This window comes from Oncorhynchus mykiss, chromosome 20 (genome assembly GCF_057628025.1).
Source record: "Oncorhynchus mykiss isolate SJ-2025 chromosome 20, ASM5762802v1, whole genome shotgun sequence".
Classification (NCBI taxonomy): Eukaryota; Metazoa; Chordata; class Actinopteri; order Salmoniformes; family Salmonidae; genus Oncorhynchus; species Oncorhynchus mykiss.
Window position 1 is genome coordinate 24,579,970 of NC_143041.1, and position 24,583 is coordinate 24,604,552.

The window sequence follows — 24,583 nt, forward strand, 5'->3', positions numbered from 1 at the left end:
TTTCTAATTGATCTATTAATTAATTTACTACCTGGTGATGTCACCAGGCAGGCCAAAACTCCATCCCACCAAAACAGGCTGAAATTGCAAGTGGTCTTTTCAAACAGCTCTTACAGTAAAGGGCATTATCATCATTTTAACAATGTCAGTGTTATTCCAACCTCATAGTGTGGAAATATATATTTAAAAAACACATTTTTGACTGCACTGGGCCTTTAAGACACTTTATGTTGATGTTTCCTTTATTTTGGTACTTACAAATATAACTACGACATACAGGTATGATGTAGGCCTAGTTCAAGTGGCACACGGCTTCCCTCTTTTCTCATTCTTTGGCTCAAAAACCACTATTCACCCTGCAGTGAAATTATTTCTACAAAGTTATGCTTTTATACAGTGGAGTAGTAGCTTGTATTGCCTTTGAATTTATCTCCCTCTCTCTCTTTCTCTCACCCTCCCTCCCTTCTTCCTCCCTCCCTGGGTAATGGTATGACCTGGGAGATAACCTGGGAAGGTTTGACTAGCCTATATTTAGGGTGCACAGGTGTGCTTCTTCGGGTGCACAATGCTTCTTCGTCTCCAGACACCAAGCCAGGCAGTGTGTCTTAAAAAATGAAGCTTGTTGTTTAAAGATTACTTGTTGTTCACAATTAATTGCTGCCCAGCAGCGGATTTGCAAACAGGAGCTACAGAAGCTGGCAATTAAGACTTATAAGGTGCGTGTGTGTGTGTGCGTGCAAGTGTGTGTGAGTGAGTGTGTTGATGTTTCAGTGTGAATGTGTTTGTTGCTTCCCTCTCCTTTTCTCTCCCCTCTCCATCTCTCTCTCCTTCTCTCTATCTCTCAGTCCACGTGTTTGCCCCCGAGGACCCCTGTGCCTCTGGGCGTTTGGGCCAATTTTCCTTTGAGGAACTGTCCTGACCTGTGTTTTAGTGCAGGTAATAGCTGTGAACTGTGGGACTTTGTCATTTCCTACACGAGTAGTTCATCACGTTCTTTGATGATGGGCTGAGATTAGGAATTTCCTTTACTGCTTTGAACTACCAGCCTCCTTTGATCCTCTCTCCCAACCGGCTGGTTAGGCTAGATAATGTCATGCCACTGGTTTGTTTTGTAGAGCTGGACAGTAAGGGTGTCAGGCTCCTTTTGTATTAACTGTATGTGATAACGTACATCGATTGCAATTCAAGCAGTTAGCTAGGTAGTAGTTACCACTGTTGCAAAGGAGACAAAGAGCATTGTAATCCAAACTGGGGCACAAATAGGGAACCTCATCCACCTGCTCAACTGACGTAGGCTAGGCCAATATCACTGTACTGAATGGAGGTTAACCAAATGGGAAAAAATGTACATGGCACAGATCTCTGTCTGGTGAAGTCACTACACTCTCCTTAGATATTTCTCACAGGCATTAGGGATGTCTTTGACTCCTGCTTATATGGCAGCCGCTGCCATTGATATGGAACCCTACCGGTCTTAAGAATAACATTCTTTAGGGCTTTCCCCTTTTCTTTCCCCTCCCCCCTCCCTTTGCACTGTTCAATATGATGCCTGAACATCCTTGATCTTTTCACACTAGGATTGCAGACGGAGGATTTTCTCGACTAAGAATCATTATAGTGATCCTTTTGCTAAAGGGGGGTTGAGGGGAGAGGTAAGGGGGGGGGGTGTCACAGTCAGATAATAACATTCCTGAGACCCAGAGATGAACCCTAGAGCCCCATTTAAGCCACAAGGGTTGTCCAGCACATAGAGAGTAGGGGTGGCCATGACAGGGCAGGACAGGGGATGGGTAGGCAAGAGAGGATTGACCTTTTCATTTATTTTGCTACCCACATGTCACAGAGGGAAAAAGTGTTCAGATTTCACAAATGTCCCTCTCTCACTCTACCTGGCACATTCTCAATGCCCCTGCCATTCTTCTACGTACTTTCTCTTCCTCAATCTGAAATTGCTTTATGGTTTTATTTTCTTATGGTAAAACTTTGCTTTCACTACAAAGAGACATGGGAAGTACCACAAAGTATGACATGTTACATGGGAATATACGTTATGATATGTTAACAGCATATCATATTTCTGCAATTTCCTGTGTTCTATGTATGCGGTATTGACCCATGTCTTGTATTGGGCTTTCGCAATCGTAGCAAATAGATAGTTTTGGTGCTCCATATATCTCTACTCTGACCTACAGGAAGTGGATTCCCCAAATCTGATGTGATTATGCTCACGGGGTCGGTGGGTGCCAGGTAGCCTAGCGGTTAGAGCGTTGGGCCAGTAAACAAAAGGTTGCTGGTTCAAATAAGCCAAATACCCAAGCTGACAAAGTGAAAAATCTGAGCAAGGCACTTATTCCTCATTTTCTCCAGGGGTGCTGTGCTACTATGATAGACCCTGTAAAACAACACATTTCCCTGCACCTATCCAGTGTGTGACAATAAAACATTATTATTATTTTTGGTGCTAGCATAGGCCACACTGATCTGATAAAAACGGCAATTCACCAGAAGTCACCAGAAACTCCGGCATCAAAAGCTAAAGCCACAACTCAGTCAGTTTACATAGTAACATACAGTTCCCATAGGTTACATCCTCTCTCTGGTTCCCCTCTGGAACTGAACAGTGGTCTAGATTAAGAGTATAATATTCTGTAGGATTTAAATGTTTAGTGGTTCTGTGGCGATGTTCTGGGGCCACACCACAAATCTTGGTTCCTCCAACGTTGGTATTTGAGGAGTTTCTAATGGGTAAAGACGTAGGTTTGGCTGACGTGGAGTGTCGGCATTCACTCATCATGGCCATTGTTTATAATATGAATATAAACAGAAATGGCTGGACCGGCTGACAGGTTGTCTTTAGCGCTTCCATTAAGGGATTACCTGTGTATATACCGATCGTTGACTGTATTTTAATGTGTGATGGGCTCATCCTAAACTACTTATGATTTGTCAAGATCTTTTTAAGTTGCTGTTGTCATCATACTAGCATGATGACAAACACGTAGGCCTATTGTCGGTACAGCGTAGAAAACAGAAGCTTGTATAGAATACACTTTTAATTCTCCAATCGCTTTATTTATTTTAGTTGAGCAGCACTAATTGCATTATTTGATTTGGATGCAGGAGTGCAAAAAATTCCCACGCAAAAATATTCTCTGCATTATACATCCCAGTATTGTAACCTGACCTACGGCCTAGAGAGATCACATGGAAACAATACAGGGCTTTGTCACAATTTTTCCCAAAATACTTTTATTTTAAAGATGAGACTCATGCGATGTTCTATATTTATGTACAGCATAAGAGGTGAGAAAAAGAGATACAAAGTTTTAAAAAACAACATATTTTTCCAAAAACCTCACATTTATATTAGAGATGGGCATCGGGCTGCCAAAACCTTTATCAGATGGCTCTACCGAGCCCTCTTGGAACATACTGGTATGTTCTGTCTTTTATCTGCTTTTAAATCTTTCCAGATACTTATTTTCCTCTGTCTTATGAAACTATTCTAGCTACTGAACCAAACATTTGAGCATTTTCAAGTGGGGTCTATTTAAGTGACACTCTTATAGGGAATCTATTTTCTTGGCAGTTCCAGCTCCTCTCCAAACTCCTCATTAGCCAGCTATTTCACTCTACCTCGTCCTCCATGCATACAGTATGCACATCTCCAAAGTTATTTATGCTCTTTTGTTTTCGACACCCCTTGTGATTGTGTGACTGACTGCCAGGCATGAAGCAGTCAAAACTCCTTCGCCTCTCCCTTCCCCACTTGGCTGGAGAATTTATAACCAAGTCATCGCCCCTGAGACAGAAGCTGAGAGGAGCCCTGGCTCGCTGAAACTTATCACCCTCTCCCTTGACGCACCCCCGTACCCATCTTGTTATTTTGTTCTCCCTTGGATATACTCGACACCGTGGGTGACGACAGTGACAGCGCTCTATGACATCCATTCCTTAGCGTCTGCCCGGTCACCTGAAGCTACGCACGGCCATTTCATCTTTCTCCATCTCCCACCTCCCCCGCCTCCACTTCAAATGTGTTATCCAAATCAAAGGTGGCGCGCATTGTCCAGGCTGAACATTACACCGGTGTCATGTAAGCTCCTTGAGCAAAGAACAGCTGCAGGTAATTCAGACAGAGAATCCATGTTGTGTGTGGTGTGGTGCTGAACCCAGAGAGTGGGTGTAAAGCCCTCGTGCCATTAACACTTCAACCCTTTGGCCTGTGTGTTTGGCAGCTCCCCTCTCTGTAAATGAAACCAGAAGATGCTGGCGGTTTGGATAGCACTGCTGTGGGACCACATGCTAACCGGGCTACTAAAAGTGTACTGGCTCTGACAAGTATTGTGTCGGGATCCAAAGAAGCTTTGTCATACGCCTACTCAGAAATATATCCAAAATAAAGGCTTTATGTTACCAAAGAGCGAGGCCTATGAGGTCAGATGCATGTAGCTGAATTTGTAATGAGATGAACCTAAAAATTTCACGTGAGGGTGACAGACAAGGTCTGGAATATTTCAACAAAGACACATAAAGCCCTACAGAGCCTAACCTGACTAGCCCATGACACTGACAAATCTCCCAGAAACAGCAATATTGCAATACTAATTGAATGACAAAAGTGTATGCTTAATTATTGTTAATATTAAGCAGAGCAAAATGAATTCAAACCAATTATGTTTAAATTAAATCTGACGCTGTGGCAGTCTTTCACAAATGTGTTGATTGATCGTTGATTTTGAGAATTTCAAAACGCTGACTATCTGACAGGGATTTTAGTCATTTCAAAGAGCATTGATGCAACTAGACAGTACACACTTCAGTTTGTGATAAGCTCCCTCGAAAACAAACCAATAAAGAACATTCAGCTAACAATGAAGAGTTACACGGCATGATTGGGGGCCGGCAGCCTGAACGTAGAATATGGACACACAATAGTAAACAAAAATGACGCTGACTTAAAAGGTCCTGATCGTACGACTCCAAATATCAAATAATAGAAGCTTATTTAACAAAATAAACTATGTCCTTAGAAAAGTGGATTCCCAAACGAGGGGTTGTGGTTATATAAAATAAAGGATTTGGGGAGTTTTCATGAAGAGGTTCAATGTTGTCATTGTCCTTGGAGGATGGAGACGTTATCCAAACCAATAATTACACTAATTCCAACCGCTATCTAGAAAAGCTCCTATCAGCCTAACACCAATATTTGGAGACAATTTACCTAGACAAGCCATCCATAAGGTCCTTTCAAAAATCCCTATAGAGATTGAATAAGTTTAATGGCCAAAACTACAATTTCAGCCTCCTTAGCATCACAACATTTGTCTAATAAGATAAACGGACCAGAGTGTAGAGGGGGAAAGAACGGCCAGCCTTTTCCGTTACACCAGAATTTGAGGTTAAGATTCTTTGGACTGGGCTGAAGAACATTTTTCCACGCAGTCAACTGAAAGTGCACTTTATTCTGCCCTCTTCAAATGATCAATGACCGAAAGTCTCCCTATAGCAGCTCTAGGATTTGATGCTGAAACTCTAGATTGTACTCACCACCAGATGGGATAGCCTCCAAGCACCCGCCAGCTGGACAACCACACACACATCATATATCCAATCAGGAACAAATCCATGAGGTATGCCTTGTGGTGGTAGAGTGGAAATGGATCAATACATAGAATTTCCAATTGGGAATGAAGAACAGACTTCCTGGAGGAGAAGCTTTAGGAAAAGCTTGATTGTTGAGGGACGGGAAAATTGAAATCAAATTGAAGCAAACAAAAAAAACAACTTCCTCCTGTTTTCCCCCTTCTTTGAGTCTGGACAGGAAAATGTGTCTGTCTCCTAGTAGTTAGGAGAGTAAGTGTCTCTCTCTCTCTCACACATATACAAACGCACACACACACACACACACACACACGCTCCTACCCGTCCTCTCCTTCCCTCCCTCTCTATGAGGTTCTTTCCTAAGGTAGATATGTTTTTCTCTCCACTTTTTTCTCTCCCTCAGGATGCCTCATCCACAGGCCCAATATTAAAGGGGGGAAAAAAGAAGACGAGCGAGGTTTGGAGATGTCAGCTGGCAAGCCAATCACAGAGGATGGCCTTAGGTTACGAGAAAAATTATTCGTTCCCATCCGTCAATCACACACCACCCCCTGGTAATGTGGAAAAGAAAGAAAGGAGAGAGAAAGAGGGAGGGTGAGAGGGAGGGAAAATGAGAAGAGGTGTAAGGGAGGGACAGAGCAAAAAGGTAGAGTTCTTCTTATTCAATCTATTTCATCTCTGATAATTCAAAGCAAGCACTCCCCGAAGTGGCTCAGGATAGGTGAAGGGGTTTAAGGCCTGCCTCTTCATGGAGGCTTTGGGATTGGCGGCGGAGCGGAGGACATGCAGGGGGGGAGGAAGTGTTGACTTCATTTTTAGGGGTTGTGCCCTGACTAATTGAGCCGGATATATATGCATACAGTGCATCCACACCCTTTCTCTCTCAGGCACACAGGGAGACATTTACAGTGAATTTTATAAATTGTTGTCCTCCCACCCTGAAGAGAGGACATAAAAGACGACACAATAAAGCCATAAAACGTGGTGGTTGGGCCAGGCACACAAGGCTATATTCTCTAATGGCCCAAAGGCGACACATTTGACATCAATACCATTGTCATTTTGATGGGCTGAGGGGCAGGCAGTAGTTGGTGAGAGAGGAGAGAGAAGGGGACATACCAGTAAAGGGACATTATTTCTAGAACTAACCGAAAGTCAATTTAAGATGTTGGCAAACTGATTTGATACAATGACAAACTGCACACTTTTGTTGAATCTCGGGGTTAAATGCTATTTTATTTATGTCAAGACATAGGGAAAAGTTAGATTTTCAACAATGGTTTATATTGGGTCTACTGTACCACAACAACAAAAACATAAATTAACCCATTAAAAGACTGCAGTATGTTTACGGAAATGAAATGTTCATACATTTATTTTACGTTTCCTCTATAGAGAGAAAAACGTCTTGGTTGGACAGCTTGTTATTGGAGTGTTGCAAGTGGTTTGCATCGTGTCTTTGGAGAGTCATATCTAATGCTCTTAGCGGTTCCTCTACTATGTTATTAGGGTTCAGATGGTGTTTTCTTTGTAATAGAAACACTGCACAATGCAGACATACATGACATAATGCAAAGCCTTCATCTGAGTCAAAAACAAAATCAATATGAGTTATTTAAAGTTATTTACCGTGAAATGTATTAAACTGTTATATTTCTTACCAGACACACAGCTATTCAGCCACTGAAGTAATCATACTTTTGAGAAACTTCCCGCTGGGCACAAACTGGTCGAATGATTGTCGTTTCAATGTCATTTGTCAACACATTGTGACGTGAAATCTAACGTTTGAAAAAAGTAATTGAGAGTGAAATTTCAACCACAGGATTACATCATCATGGTAATCACATTTCTATATAGACACACCTTGTATAAAGGATGTTGAATTTGTACCTTTTAAGCAACGTCAGATCTTCAACATTAAATCCATTATCAGAAAAAAAACAGCACCTCCTACTGGAGAATTCATCTATCTACTGTACTGCTACCCTTTGGCTTCCCATCCAGGGTTTTAACCAAGCCAAATCCTGCTTAGATATTTGTCACTGACTATTACCAATGTGCTATCGTGACAATTTTTGTTGAGAGACCTCCACTTAAAAACGAAATAGATTCACTGTTGCTATCAAATTAAATCCAAAGGGTAGGTTTAACAGAGCAAATGAAATGTGGCCATAGTTTATCACTCATTTAAAATCAATTATACTATTTAAGCCTATAAAGCAGCTATTTAATCATTTCTATGCTGGATTCACATCTCCATCTCAACCCAAAATCAAAATGAAAGAATAGGACTAAATGAAATATTTAAAGTGCATTTAGTCGTATTCTTTAACTTAGATTTTTGGTTTAGATGGAGACATGAATCCAACATATCAATAACTAATTTGTAGACAAACTGAAATTAAAGCCAGACAAAGCCAGTGGCTCAGATGGAACTATCTAATGAGTAGATCTCCTTAAAATGTTGATATTGCTTTTGTAATACAGTAAACAGACTAAAGTTAAGGCTATCTTACAAATGAATGCAACATTCAACCTGAAAATGAGTAACACATTCATGGCCACATTTTTAGTTGACCGAAACGTTTTTGGGCCGTGACATTATTTTCGTATGATTCTTTTTCGACCCCACGATGTAAATAAATTATGTAATCAACAGACAATGTTTCCTTTTTTGGGGGGGACAGTCTCTTACAAATCAGTCTGACTGTGTTTTTGAAAGTATTTCAATCTGAAGGAAGTATGCGTTGAAGTGACTGAAATGCATCCGAAAGGTATTCGGAAAGTATTCAGACCCTTTGACTTTTTCCACATTTTGTTACATTACAGCCTTACTCTAAAATGGATTAAATAAATCTATGTCATCAATCTACACACAATAGCCCATAATGACAAAGCGAAAACAGGTTTTTACAAAAGTATGCACATTTATTAAAAATAAAAGGGTAAAAAGGTATTCAGACCCTTTGCTAATGGACTCAAAATTGAGCTCAGGTGCATCCTGTTTCCATTGATCATCCTTGAGATGTTTCTACAACTTGATTAAAAAAAAAAATTCATTTAACTAGTCAAGTCAGTTAAGAACAAATTCTTATTTTCAATGATGGCCTAGGAACAGTGGGTTAACTGCCTGTTTAGGGGCAGAATGACAGATTTGTACCTTGTCAGCTCAGGGATATGAACTTGCAACCTTTCGGTTAACTAGTCCAACGCTCTAACCCCTAGGCTACCCTGCTGCCCCAAAATTGTATTGGAGTCCACCTGTGGTAAATTAAATTGATTTAGACATGATTTGGAAAGGCACACACCTATAAAAGGTTCCACAGTAGACAGTGCATGTTAGAGCAAAAACCAAGCCAAGAGGTCGAAGGAATTGTCCTTAGAGCTCAGAGGCAGGATTGTTTCAAGGCATAGATCTGGGGAAGGGTACCAAAAACATTCAATGAAGGTTGAACAAGCATTGAAGGTCAACAAGTTTGGTACCACTAAGACTCTTACTAGAGCTGGCTGCCCGGCCAAACTGAGTTCATCTGTTGAGATGGGAGAACCTTTCAGAAGGACAACCATCTCTGCAAGCACTCCACCAATCAGGCTTTTGTGGTGGCCAGACAGAAGAAACTCCTCAGTAAAAGACACACGACAGCCTGCTTGGAGTTTGCCAAAGGGCACTTAAAGGACTCTCAGACCATGAGAAACGCTGCTGTAACTATACCTTTCTTCTTATGTAATCATATAAAGCATGTATTTTCAAGATAGCATGCATACAGTAGGTCGTCACAGGTCTATGGAGATCTTCACAATCACTGTAATAAATTCTGTACCGAATCTTGAACGGCATTGATCCCTTGCACCATATACATTTAATGTATATGAACTTTTTGCTGTGATTTTATAGAAAGCATAGTGAAATTCAACTAACTTTTCGCTGTCTTTTTGAGTTGGTGAATATAAGTTGTAATCTCATTCATCAGCGTCCCAACCAAATATTACCCAATTATCCACTTTAAAATGATGCGGTGTGCCCAGTGGGAGAGGCCCACATTTATTAATTGACTGATCTTGTCTTATGCTGTATATTTCCTTAACGATCTGTTGTAGCTTTCGGACTGATGTAGACATAGTGGCACAAGCGCCTCAAAGAGGAACTGACCAAGGCTGTAATGTCCTACTAGCTGTACCCATGGGGATCTTGTCAGCCTTGCATCCAAACCTTGTCTTTTTTTTTTTTTTTTTTTTTCTTTTTTTTAACCTTTATTTAACCAGGCAAGTCAGTTAAGAACAAATTCTTATTTTCAATGACGGCCTGGGAACAGTGGGTTAACTGCCTGTTCAGGGGCAGAACGACAGATTTGTACCTTGTCAGCTCGGGGGTTTGAACTCGCAACCTTCCGGTTACTAGTCCAACGCTCTAACCACTAGGCTACCCTGCCGCCCCAGTAGTCTAAACTACTACCTCTCAACATCCTTTAGATAAACCCTATTGGTGACCACAAATCAAATACCTCTTATCTTCTCTGGTGTGGCTGTGAAATGTCACCCACTGTGGGTTTGTCTGGTGACAACTGATGTGTTTCCTGGTGGTGGTGGTCTACCTCAGGCAGGAGTGAGTGAGTGCCGGAGGGGCTGAAGGAAGGGGCTGTGAAGAGCTCCCTACCTACCAAAGGGAGAGAACCCAGTGACCACAGCCTAGAGGTCAGCCACAGAATACACCCTTCTCCTGTTTTATTCACCACAACAAAGAAGTAATAAACTGTGACCGATGCACTTTGGGACCAAATATCGGCCCGTTTGACAAAGAAAAACATCAGTCACTATCCCCCAAAATGTGAGAGTAATATTGACATTAATGACAAACATCCTTGTGGAATAATGAGCATAAATCTTTTGGTTATAGTCTCGATAATACTTTCCGTCAAGATGGGGTATGTATCTGTGACGTTCACGACCAGGAACCAAGGTCTGCTTTCGATCACCGACATTGTCGCGCGCTACAGTGCAGGCATTTGAAAATGTGCCGAGCTCAGCTCCATTTGGACTCTAGGCATTCTTGAGGAGTGATCAACGCTTCGCGGGGCCAGGGATGGATGGATGGGGAATGTGAAGGGAGCACAATTTACGAGGAGAGGCGATGGAATGGTCTGCGGTCTGCATCTAAACAACGTTGAAACCACGTTTCCCTGCAGCTCAAAGCCACAACATTAGCAACTGTCTGGAAACTTGACGATTACAATCTAGAACTCTGCAACCTGGTCCTGAACTGTGATTCAGGAAATGGGGACAGTTTCCATTGTAGTATGTCTGATAACATACAGATCTCTCTATGTCTCTATGTCTCTTTTTACTGATTCTGAGATACAGATGCAGTGTAGGCCTACCGCCAGTGCATGGCCCTTCCACGAGCTTGATTGGGCTGTGGTTTCAGGCTCGCTTCGTCAGTGTAGACAGTGGGAGACTTCTCAGAGGCTATGACCTCTAGGTCAGGAGTTCATCTTTCTCCAGTGTTTATAGACGCCACGTCTCTTTAGGAACTGATCTGCAAGGTAACCCGTCACGTTCAGATATTCTATCCAGTGGATTTACTATGTAGACCTGGTTGGTGTCAAAGTCTTTTAATATTTTTCTCACCTTAGATTTCAGGTTCCTCATTGGAGGGATAAGATGACGTCTGGCTCCAGGGCAGGTACAAAGATGACTCTGGAACAGCCTGAAATGTCAGCACTTGTTTGCCCTGTGTTTGTTGACTACGTAGTGTATGTCAATGTATGTCAATAGTGACATAAAACGCATGCGTGTCTATTCTCGTGCATGCGTGTGTGCTTAGGCACGTGTTTGTAAGCGAGAGAGAGACTATGAGCTTGCATCAGTATATGTGCCCAGGAAGGGGGGGGGGGGGGGGTGGCACACACAGAAGTCCCCTGCCGTGCTGGTTTCTACGGTGACCTGAGAAAGGCTGTAACCAGGTCCTGCTCTTTCTCAGGCCTGATCAGCGAACTACCACAAAGGAGGACATGTGTTCAACCCCCCACCCCCCCACACCTCCCGCCCCCTTCCACTCAATCCGACCAGCGTGGCCGGACACAGGCAGCCAATAAAACCAGGATTAGGAGGGCGTCTACACACACTGGGCTGTAGCGGAAAACGTTTCTGAACACGCCCAACTACGCCCTCCCCTCACACACTTATTTTCTTTCATTACTTCTTTCTGTCTCTCTTTCTTATACCATCTTTCTCTCTTTGTTTAATTTCATTCGCTCCCATTTTCTCCCCTTCCTCTGCCTCTTTCTTTCAGACCCCTCACTCTGTAAGCTCTTGACACAATGGGGTGTTCAGAAATTACTCATTTTGCCGGGGCAGTTCAGACAATTCTCAATGCCCTTCAATGCCCGCCTCCCCCTGTCATCTGTCTTGCCCTGTTATGATAATGCAATGTGCTCCATCACAATAACAATGCTGTGTGCGTGTGTGTGTGTGTGTGTGTGTGTGTGTGTATGTGTGTGTGTGTGTGTGTGCTTCTACATGTGTTCCACAGAGATAAAACTCAATGTCTCTGGTTTATTGTTTCACTCCAGAACAATGCAATAATGTTTGGTTTGCAATATGTCCCATCTGCAAGGAAACCTATCTTGTGTTGTGTACTGTCATGAATGTCTGGCGTACCCCACCAGTAGGCCTCTCTGCATCCAGAGACCGCATCCTCATCCATCTGCTCTGGCTCCCATCTCCCTAACGCTGTAATGCTAACGTGTCCTGGAAATGGGAGCGTTTGGATAATATCGCCGCAGCCTTTGTCAGGGACTTTGTAAGCTGGGGACAAAGAGCGACAAGAACTCTCCCCCAAACAAACCTTTTTCATTAGAGCAGCAAACACTTAGTCCCTTAGCTATGCAGCAGGAGCCTCTATTGGTGTGGGAGGCCGAGCCACTGTCACACAGGGAGGGAAGAAACCTTAAACCCTCGGCTGGCGGTCTTCAGCCGGACACTGAGCCCAAGCCTAATTAAAGGGCACTTAAGCCCCACAATGAGCCTCCGTGCAGGTTTGAGGGCGGCGGGGGTCTCAGAGTGGAGGGGCAGTATTCATGGCACTCGTAAACAAGGGGTATGAGACAGAAACAGAGAGAGAGAAGAGAAGAGGGGCTATGTGAGAGAGAAGAGGGGCTATGTGCCAGAGACTTTGTTCACACAAGATGAAGAGTCAACAGCCAGCCCTCTTGCCATCCCCCTTAATAACCACCAACTTCAGAGGGCCCTGTGAACACAATGTTTCTCCCACTCCCCTCCTCTTGCTCTCAATCACTGATGGGACAATGAGGGAGCCCACCCTACACCCCCTCCCTAGTCCTCTCACCCCCCCCCCCCCCTCCCCCCCCCCCAAACAGACACTTCTTTTATTGAAATTCTTTGGTGTTTTAATCCCCAGCTTCCTCCAGGGGTAATAATGGACTCCCTGGGACAGCCTTTTCCAGCACCGATTGCTATCCTCCTCCCAGCCCAGGTCACAAGTCTACTCCTCCTCTAATGACAGCACTATATGCCTTCCCAGTCAGTGAAAATAAGCTATAGCTAGCGCTGTAGCATTCAAAAGTCAAATTAAATGTCATCTTAAATCAATACAAAGGAGCTGATGAGTTATTCAAAGGTTGATGGGAAGTCAGAGCAATCGTGTAATTGTTCAAAGTTATACAGTTTACTCCAGTAACAGTGTCATGTTGTATTTCAAGGTGATGCTACCTCAGAGCCAATAGCAAATGTGTCCTTACAATCTCGCAGTGACCAACCTTTGTTTCAAAATTGTCTAAACTACGGCTAGTTTTAGAATTCAAATGACAAGTTATTGATTTAAGTTGTATTTTGTCAGAAGGAGACAGAATGTGGAGTTGGGCAGAGACAGGAGGCAGTGGATCCCAAACTGTGGGGTGCAAACCCTAGAGGAGCGGGGGTCCCCCCAATTTAAAAACAATTATAATAACAAATAAAATAATGAAGGAACTCAGTACAGCTTTCGATGTACTCTTGAAAGTTGTAATAGCAGAATGCACAAGGATGCACAATGAGGTAGTGCATCATCAGTTCCTCTTGTCATGTCTCAGAGAGCTGTTTATAACTTGTCAGAAATGTCCTGGTTTTCTTCTGTTGTTATTTTATTTAACCAGGAAAGTCCGTTAAGAACAAATTCTTATTTATAATGACGGCCTAGGAACTGCCTTGTTCAGGGGTAGAACGACAGATTTTTACCTTGTCAGCTCAGGGATTTGATCTAGCAACCTTTCAGTTACTTGCCCAACACACTAACCACTAGGCTACCTGCCATTCCATCAACTAGCCTATGTCAGCTAATGTTTTTTAGCCTATAGATTTTGTTGTAATGTTTGAGTCATAGGCCACGCGGGGGGGGGGGGGGGGGGGGGGGTACCGAATGTTGGATGGGCGGCCTGAGTGAAAAAGTTTGGGAACCCCTAGTGTAGTGGAGTGCATGAACAATGAGCATACTACACTACCCAACATAATGGGTTTCTGTTACATTATCATACGGCTTACTGTCCAACGTCCCTGTACTACCTTTCACATTCCACTTGACTACATGTTAAATTGGTCCTCATTGCAGGTGTATCATTCACTCCCAGTCAAAAGAGTCCCTAAGGGGGAAGCGACTAGCTGGAAATGGGAGGATGGTGACATCTACTGGTCACACAGGGTTCTTAAAGGCGGTACTGCGGAGGAGACTCCGAGACAAAGGTAGATCATCGCTGCTTATATCAATAAATAAGGCTCCTCCTATCATGACTCTTATGCTATACATTATCCATACTACATTATCAATACCAGCAGCAATGTCAATAAAAAGTATACAAATTACTGTAAATGTGGGCTTTTTCCTTATTATTGTATTATTATATCAATAGTAAATGACAATCATTTTAGACTATAAATGCATTCTATCTGTATGTAAAACGTGGGTTTATGTTACAGAAAGGCACTAGAACAAAAGAGAGACAGTAATGCCAGAAGATAATCTAAGAATGAAAGGTATCTTATCATTAAAAGCTGTTATTACAGGCACGAGTCCTATTAAACAGTGTCATGTTACGTTTGAAAGCCTTACCGGGAGAGCCTTAACGAGAGAGCCTTACCGGGAGAGCCTCGAGCGAAAGAAATGTGGTAGTGAAAGAGGAGGGGAAAAGTCTACAAAGACTTTGAAGCTTCAGTTGATCATCCACCGAAGTAGCCAGTTGTTTTAGGCCAGAAATGAAATTTCCACCCACGTCACACGAAATGTTTTTCAAACAGTAGCTCTACAATAAAACACAAAAGATATCCACAGTGGGCCGAAGATCGAGGCCCATACTTCAGCAGATATATTACATTATTGACTCATCATGTTTCAGAATTTTGTATGACAACAATGTTGTCACCGCTGAAAATGAATAAGGTGAAATCAGTGGCAATGACAGTGAATATATGTATGTCTATGAACATAAAAATTAAGACGATCTCATTTGATTGGAATGGATTGGATTTGATTGCTTGATTTTATTTCAGTGTCATACACCACGGGGCTAATTAGACACTAACAAAACAAAATACATTTGACATAAGAGTCTTAACCATAGCATGATTAACTACCACATTGTCACATTACATTGATTTATACAAACAATACCTTGCTCCTTCTACCCCATCGAATATGCCCTTTCTAAAATAGAATTCTAGCCTGTGTTCGTCATGTAGCCAGACCACATCAGGGTGAGCACTAAAACATGCACAAAAAAGAACATGTCTCAGATTTGGATATATGCAACCTACAGCACAATGCGCTTAGATCATGTCTGACTTTGAAAATAATGACACAAGTATAGATATTCTTATATGGCCATGAGTAGAGACTTGATAGGAGTCTTTGGCACTGTTATGGTTTTTCCATTGATTTCAATGCCAGCTATGATCTCAGAGCATTGTTCTGTATTTGCATGTGACGGTAGATCTAGGTTTACATCTCTAACACACCGCTCTGTAACACCCAGGGCTATAAACATGATAAAATACCTTCTCATCTGGCCAAACACTCACCTTAATGCCACTCAACTTGGGGTACCCTTAGACAGTAGGTATCACATAACCACCCAGGTAAATGGAACATAGCTGACCCCCTAAGCTTTAGGGAATGGCGTTCCCTAAATTAGTGTTTGGACTTATCTGGGGATCTAGAACATGACACTCTTGATCTTCTTTGATTTGTGAGTCTCAGGCATCAACCTCTTCAGTCATTCTCACTGCTTCTACCCTAGAGGAGCCTCCACTATCCCACCACATAAAAGAGCCAAAGGCCTCCTTTTGTGCTCAAATATCAAATTATGATTGAAATGATGTCAGAATTATCTAAAGAATGGAGCTAGACTATTTGTTTTGGTCAAATGGAGCCATTAGAAAAAATAGTTCTCTGTTTGATAATACTGTTTTACTGTTGTGTTGGCCTACATTAGTGTTTATCTACAGTGCCTACAGAAAGTATTCAAACCCCTTGATTTTTCCCACATTTTGTTGTGTTACAGCCTGAATTTAAAAAATGTGTCAAAGTGGAATTATGTTTTAAGATTTTTTTACTAATTAATAAAAAATGGAAAGCTGAAATGTCTTGAGTCAATAGGTATTCAGCCCCTTTGTTATAGCAAGCCAAAATAAGATCACAAGTAAAAATGCGTTTAACAAGTCACATAATAAGTTGTATGGACTCACCTCATCTCTGTACCCCACACATACAATTATCTGTAAGGTTCCTCAATCGAGAAGTGAATTTCATACACAGATTCAGCCACAAAGATCAGGGAGGTTTTCCAATGCCTCACAAAGATGGTAGATGGGTAAAAATAAAAAAGCCAACATTGAATATCCCTTTATTAATTACACTTGGGATGGTGTATCAATACACCCAGTCACTACAACGATACAGGCCTCCTTCCTAATTCAGCTGCCGGAGAGGAAGGAAACTGCTCAGGGATTTCACCATGAGGCCAATGGTGACTTTAAAACAGTTACAGAGTTTAATGGCTGTGATAGGAGAAAACTGAGGATGGATCAACAACATTGCAGTTACTCCACAATACTAACCTAATTGGCAGAGTGAAAAGAAAAAAATATATATTCAAAAACATGCATCATGTTTGCAACAAGGCACTAAAGTAATACTGCAAAAAATGGAGGCAAAGCAATGAACTTTTTGTCCTGAATACAAAGTGTTACGTTGGCAAATCCAATACAACATACTACTGAGTACCACTCTTCACCTTGCTTTCCCGGGAACCCCGCTTACCTCCCCCAGAGCGCTTCGATGGAGATTCGGACACCTGTCAGGCATTTCAAAATCAGTGTTCGCTAATCATCAAGCTGCAGCCCTCCTCCTTCCTCTCGAACCACTCTAAAATAGGATACTTCATCACGCTGATGTCTGGGAAGGCTCTTGCCTGGGCTATGGCAGTATGGGAACGACAGTCTGGTCAGTTTGGAGGAGTAAAGGTAAAGTAGAGGTAAAGAAGGTTTTCGATGCGCCATTGTCCAGGAGAGGCTTCCCGGAAGTTTCTCCAGCTTTGGCAAGGCTCCCGCAGTGTGGCAGACTATGCAGTGGATTTCCGCACGTTGGCAGCGGAGAGTGCCTGGAACCCAGAAGTACTGTTCGACATGTTCCTGCATGGAGTTTCGGAGGAAGTAAAGGATGAGCTAGCTGCCCGGGAACTACCGACGGATCTCGACTCACTCATCGCCTTGACCATTTGGATCGATGGGTGACTATGGGAACAGAGGAAGGAGAGGAGATTCGATTTCACTCACCCGTCCCAAGGATTCCACCTCGCCTCCGAGGTATCCCAGAAGTCCCTGACGGCTCCATTGCCGAGAGAACCCAAGAACTACATTGAGGACTCCCTAGCTGCTGGGTTCATCTGTCCTTCTGCCTCCCTCGCCATTGCAACTAGGCAGAGCTAGGCTGTCTCTAGCTGAACGGCTATACAGGCTTCACATTAAGAGCTGTCTGTATTGGGGGACTACTGGTCATTTTGTCTCCACCTGTCCACTAAAATACCAGGCTCACTGGTATGAACGAGTACTCTGGTGGGCCATACGGAGAACTTTATCTCTCGCCTTACTCGCATCAGGCAGTCTCTGTTTTATATGAATTGTGCTGTGTTGCGCAAGACGAACAAAGTGGCTCCGGGTGGAACTATTTGCTTGAATGTCGAGCTATGTCCGGAAGGATAACATCGCATAAAGACGCAATAAGAAGGTATGTGAATGAAGAACTAATCGAAATGATATAGCAGTCCAACCTAATGATGTAAATTTCCTAACCAGTGAAGGAGATAGTGTTATATAAACAATCAAATATCAAGCATTACTAGCTGGCCAACGCTCTGGTTAAACCGGATGTCCTCAGATAACTCTGGGCCCAGTGTCCTTAGTCAAGTTTAGAGCCTACGTGCAATAACATGATTATCCGAAGGACACATGGCTGCCATCACTCAAATATACTCCCCTGTAAACTACAAAGAACATCCTGCAACACTAACGAGCTTAGAGTGCCAAACTATTTCACTGACATTGATCCTTGCATGCACTCCTGCAAAAACAGGAAACACCTGAGCTTAAAGCAGACACTGCCAGTTCCCCTTATCTCACGCTTCCTTGACACACAGACATTTCATGAGCACGCACACTCACACTCCACCCCCCTCTACTGGTCGGGTGCCAAGAGCAGACGACTCTGCTGTGCACCAATGGGGCTCCTGCTCTGGCTAGAGCAGGCCCGCCTCCAACTCTTCAGGACCAGTCAGAAGACCAACACGACGAGACTCCACCTACATTATTCTGTGTATACATTCTGCTGTAAACTCTGGCTAAGCAGCCTAATTAGCTGACTCCTGACAGAGCCATATGCTTAGGTCCGTGCACGCTTAACTGCAGGACAAGATATCTCTGACTTTAAATAAACTGCCTTTTTGCTACACTTGATTCCACTCTGTACAGCGTCGTTGTTTTGCACTCCCTCTCCAGTATGTGAACACCAACAATAGCGAAAGAGCAACATAGTGATAACGGACTGAAGATCGGATTGAGGGCCATTTTCTCCTGTAAGTAGGCTATTATCTATTTGTATTTACTTGATTTACTTATTATTATTATCATTATTATTGGAATACAGTAGTGCACGATACAATGTGTTAGATCATAATGTATTATTTCAATTTGATAAAGGAAACTTTTGGAAGAACTGATGAAGAAAGTACAATATTTGAGTTGAATCAGCCTGCCCTAGAAATATGATGGGTTATGACTATGTTGTAATTATTTCAGCTAGATTCCCTCCCCAAAGATACACACAACCTAGTTCCCCACATTCCAACTAACTTAGACAAGCCTATTTAGGGACCCCTCCCAATAGGATCTAATGAACAGTACATGGATGGAACAGTCAAGTTGTACCCTTGTTGCATTGTTTGCATTACGCATAATGATCGGCATACCTATAAGGAATTATATCACACACCCTTCTGTTCTGTTTCTCAGGCGGATGAGGAGTGTGGTGACTGTTGTGTTGGCATCATGAATGTGGGCACGGCTCACAGCGAGGTGAACCCCAACACGCAGGGGATGAACAGCCGGGGCATCGGGCTCTCCTACCTCGGCCTGTTGCACGTCCTCCTGCTCAGCATCCCCTTCGCTAGCGTACCCATAGTTTAGACCCTCACCAACATCATACACAACAGGGTGGGTAGTGGGCGCCCTAGTAGGCTATGCTTAGGGGCACCAGTGAAACCTCACCACTGTATAACCTAAGTACTGTTGGTGGATGGTCCAGTCAGCGTTATCCACACAATGGTAGTCTCTATAAGCAAACTCCTGTACTGTCAATAGGAGAGGGAAGAGTGAAGGTCAATAAAGTCAATTGTTCATGGGGCAGTCTTGAACATTTACCCATTTTTTATGGCAATTGCATTGCTATAAAAGTTACAGAACAGTACTATGTCAGCTTACACAACCTTTCCTAAAAAACATCGATTTGCAGTTGTAGGCTACTGAAAAATCTTTTGCCCATGCAATTTTAAATTTACAGTGCATTCGGAAAGTATTCAAACCCCTCGACTTTTTCCTCATTTTGTTACGCTACAGCTTTATTCTAAAAGGGATTTTTTTTAAAACACGTCCCTCATCAATCTATACACAATGCCCCATAATGACAAAGCAAAAACAGGTTTTTAGAATTCTTGGCAATAAAAACAATTTAAAAAACTGAAATATCACATTTTCGCAAGTATTAAGAAAGACCCTTTATTCCGTGCTTTTTTGACGCACTTTTGGCAATGATTACAGCCTTGAGTCTGCTTGGGTATGACTCTACAAGCTTGGCACACCTGTATTTGGGGAGTTTCTCCCATCCGTCTCTGCAGATTCCCTTAAGCTCTGTCAGGTTGGCTGGAGAGTGTTGCTGCACAGCTATTTTCAGGTCTTTCCAGAGATGTTTGATCGGCTTCAAGTCCGGGTTCTTAATGGGCCGCTTAAGGACATTCAGAGACTTGTACCCGAAGCCACCCCTATGTTGTCTTGGCTGTGTGTTTAGGGTTGTTGTTCTATTGGATGGTGAACCTTCACCCCAGTCTTAGGTCCCGAGTGCTTTGGAGCAGATTTTCATCAAGGATCTGTCTGTACTTTGCTCAGTTCATCTTTCCCTCGATCCTGACTAGACTCCCAGTCCCTAACGCTGAAAAATATCCCCACAGCAAGATGCTACCACCACCATGCTTCACTGTAGGGATGGTGCCAGGTTTCCTCCAGATGTGATGCTTGGCATTCAGCCAAAGAGTCTTGGTTTCATCAGACCAGAGAATCTTGTTTCTCATGGTCTAAGAGTCCTTTAGGTGCCTTTTGGTAAACACCAAGCCGGCTGTCATGTGCCTTTTACTGTGTGGCTTCCGTCTGGCCACTCTACCATAAAGGCCTGATTGGTGGAGTGCTGCAGAGATGTTTGTCCTTCTGCAAGACCTTTACCATCTCCACAGAGGAACTCTGGAGCTCTGTCAGAGTGACCATCGGGTTCTTGGTCACCTCCCTGACGAAGGCCCTTTTCCTCCGATTGCTCATTTTGGCCAGACGGCCAGCTCTAGGAAGAGTCTTGGTGGTTCCAAACTTCTTCCATTTAAGAATGATGGAGGCCACTGTGTTCTTGGGGACCTTCAATGCTGCAGAATTTTTTTTGTACCCTTCCCCAGATCTGTTCCTCGACACAATCCTGTCTCGGAGCTCTACGGACAATTCCTTCAACCACATGGCATGATTTTTGCTCTGACATGCACTGTCAACTATGGGACCTTATATAGAGAGGTGTGTGTCTTTCCAAATCATGTCCAATCAATTGAATTTACCACAGGTGGACTCCAATCAAGTTGTAAAAGATTCTCAAGGATAATCAATGGAAACAGGATGCACCTGAGCTCAATTTCGAGTTTCATAGCAAAGGGTCTGAATGCTTATGTAAATAAGATACTTCTGTGTTTTATTTGTGGTAAATGGGAAAACAATTCTCAAAACCTGTTTTCGCTTTGTCATTATGGGGTATTGTGTGTAGATTGATGAGTGAAAAAGGCTGTAACTTAACAAAGTGTCGAAAAAAGGAAGGGGTCTGAATACTTTCCGAATGCACTGTTAACAGCTAAAGCTTTCCTGACCAAGTATTCTGTGCTGTGTGTGTTGCAGTGCATGTACTTTGTTGTTACACTTGGTGAAAGGAACTCCATTTGAGACTCCCGACCAGAGCAAGGCCCGCTTCTACACATACTGGGAGCAGATGGACTATGGTGTCCAGTTTACTGCCTCACGCAAGTTCCTCACCATCACCCCCATTGTCCTGTTAGGACTCCCTACAGTACCATACTCTGCACTGTTTTATGTTTATTACTGTTTTATACTTATAAACTAATAGTCTATTCCATCCAGTGGAAGTGGGAGTCTGGACTGCTGTGGTGCCTGCTGTGGTGCCTGCTGTGTGTCCCCGGCACACCGGGGACACCGAGTGGGCATCAAGCCAGGTGCCATGAAGCCGGCTCAGCGCACCAGCCCTACGCATGGTGTCCACGGTTCGCCAGCACAGCCCAGTGCGGGCTATTCCACCTCGCCATACTGGCCTGGCTACAGGGAGCATTCAGCCAGGTAGGGTTGGGCAGGCTCGGTGCTCGAGACCTCCAGTGCGCCCTCACGGTCCGGTCTATCCGGTGCCACCTCCACGCACCAGCCAACACCAGCGGTGGCAACCCCCCGCACCGGGCTGTCTCTCCGTTTCCTCCCTACAGGTGCTGCCGCCTGTCCAGTGCTGCCAGTCTTCCTCCTGCCCAGCGCTGCCAGAGTCTCCCGTCTGTCCTGAGCTGCCAGAGTCTCCCGTCTGTCCTGAGCTGTCAGAGTCTCCCGTCTGTCCTGAGCTGCCAGAGTCTCCCGTCTGTCCTGAGCTACATTTGGGATTAACAAGTACTGATGTGACGGAAGGGGACACCGCCATCTCCCTGTGGACTGTGAGCACAGAGTATCAAGCTCCTTGCTGTGGCCCCGGCCCATAGGGATGCATGGTCCTGTCTCCCAATGCTATTTGTCTCCCTGCTGCCAGAGTCTTCCGTCTGTCCTGAGCTGCCAGAGTCTTCCGTCTGTCCTGAGCGGCCAGAGCCGCCCGTCTGTCCTGAGCGGCCAGAGCCGCCCGTCTGTCCTGAGCGGCCAGAGCCGCCCGTCTGTCCTGAGCTGCCAGAGCCGCCCGTCAGTCAGAAGCTGCCAGAGCCGCCCGTCAGTCAGGAGCTGCCAGAGCCGTCCGTCAGTCAGGAGCTGCCAGAGCCGTCCGTCAGTCAGGAACTGCCAGAGCCGTCCGTCAGTCAGGAGCTGCCAGAGCCGTCCGTCAGTCAGGAGCTGCCAGAGCCGTCCGTCAGTCAGGAGCTGCCAGAGCCGCCCGTCAGTCAGGAGCTGCCAGAGCCGTCCGTCAGTCAGAAGCTGCCAGAGCCGCTCGTCAGTCAGGAGCTGCCAGAATCGCCCGTCACTCCGGCGTTGCCGGAATCGCGTCTGTCCTGAGCTGCCAGAGCCGCCCGTCAGTCAGGAGCTGCCAGAGCCGTCCGTCAGTCAGGAGCTGCCAGAGCCGTCCGTCAGTCAGGAGCTGCCAGAGCCGCCCGTCAGTCAGGAGCTGCCAGAGCCGCCCGTCAGTCAGAAGCTGCCAGAGCCGCCCGTCAGTCAGGAGCTGCCAGAGCCGCCCGTCAGTCAGGAGCTGCCAGAGCCACCCGTCAGTCAGGAGCTGCCAGAGCCGCTCGTCAGTCAGGAGCTGCCAGAGCCGCCCGTCAGTCAGGAGCTGCCAGAGCCGCTCGTCAGTCAGAAGCTGCCAGAGCCGCCCGTCAGTCAGGAGCTGCCCGAGCCGTCCGTCAGTCAGGAGCTGCCAGAGCCGTCCGTCAGTCAGGAGCTGCCAGAGCCGTCCGTCAGTCAGGAGCTGCCAGAGCCGTCCGTCAGTCAGGAGCTGCCAGAGCCGCCCGTCAGTCAGGAGCTGCCAGAGCCGTCCGTCAGTCAGAAGCTGCCAGAGCCGCTCGTCAGTCAGGAGCTGCCAGAATCGCCCGTCAATCAGGAGTTGCCAGGGCCGTCCGTCAGTCAGGAGCTGCCAGAGCCGTCCGTCAGTCAGGAGCTGCCAGAGCCGTCCGTCAGTCAGGAGCTGCCAGAGCCGTCCGTCAGTCAGGAGCTGCCAGAGCCGTCCGTCAGTCAGGAGCTGCCAGAGCCGTCCGTCAGTCAGGATCTGCCAGAGCCGTCCGTCAGTCAGAAGCTGCCAGAGCCGCTCGTCAGTCAGGAGCTGCCAGAATCGCCCGTCACTCCGGCGTTGCCGGAATCGCGCCTGTCCGGTGCTGCCGGAATCTCCCGTCCACCGCGGACAGATTCCCACCCAGACCCTCCCCTATAGGTTCAGGTTTTGCGGCCGGAGTCCTCACCTTTGGGGGGGGGGTACTGTCACGTTCTGACCTCCGTTCCTTTGTTTTGTCTTTGTTTTAGCACGGTCAGGGTGTGAGTTGGAGTGGGCTGTCTATGTTCCTTTTTCTATAATTTGGGATTTCTGTGTTTGGCCTGGTATGGTTCTTAATCAGAGGTAGCTGTCAATCGTTGTCCCTGATTGAGAACCCTACTTAGGTAGCCTGGTTTCACTTTTGAGTTGTGGGTGATTCTTTTCTGTTCTGTGTTTTATTTCACCGTTCAGGACTGTTTGTTTGTCGTTTTATTGTTTTTGTTTCAGTGTTCACTATTCGTATTAAAAACCAAGATGAACACTTACCACGCTGCGCTTTGGTCCTCTCCTTCATACGACGACTGTTACATATCAAGAGAACATCCCTGGTCATCCCTACTGCCTCTGATCTGGCAGACTCAATAAACTCAAATGCTTCGTTTGTAAATTATGTCTGTGTTGTAGTGTGCCCCTGGCTATCCAAAAATAAATGAAAACTAGAACTTTGTGCTGTCTGGTTTGCTTAATATAAGGAATTTGAAATGGTTTGCGCTTTGACTTTGACTTTTGATACTTAAGTATATTTTAGCAATTCCATTTACTTATGATTCTTAAGTATATTTAAAACCAAATACCTTTACTCAAGTAATATTTTTCTGGGTGACTTTCACTTTTACCTGAGTCATTTTCTATTAAGGTATCTTTACTTCTACTCAAGTATGACAACTGAGTACTTTTTCAACCGCTGCTTGTGCATAGATTTGTATGGTTTGTTTAACTTCCCACTATTTTTTTTCATGCATTTTAAAGTGAAATATCTGAGTCTCAGAATCACTCTGATACCATGGAATTGCCCCTTACAATACATTCAGGACTAATGTTAAAACATTTGTAAAAGTAAAACCTATAACGATGAGGGTTCAAGTTTTTGTTTTGTTTACTTCTTCAGGAGTTATGGGTACCCCTGCGGGACGGTTGATCTAACGT

The 24,583-nt window shown here is 44.5% G+C and overlaps 1 protein-coding gene across 1 annotated transcript in view; it reads right to left on the reverse strand.

The window, feature by feature from the left end:
* Nucleotides 1-6,284, reverse strand: part of LOC110499116 (proto-oncogene Wnt-3) — a 37,801-nt gene extending 31,517 nt beyond the window's left edge. The window contains exon 1 of the mRNA XM_021576034.3: nt 5,551-6,284. Within this exon, the coding sequence (XP_021431709.1) occupies nt 5,551-5,630 (80 nt within the window). The 5' untranslated portion in view covers nt 5,631-6,284. The remainder of the gene's footprint in view (nt 1-5,550) is intronic.
* Nucleotides 6,285-24,583: the final 18,299 nt, after the last annotated feature.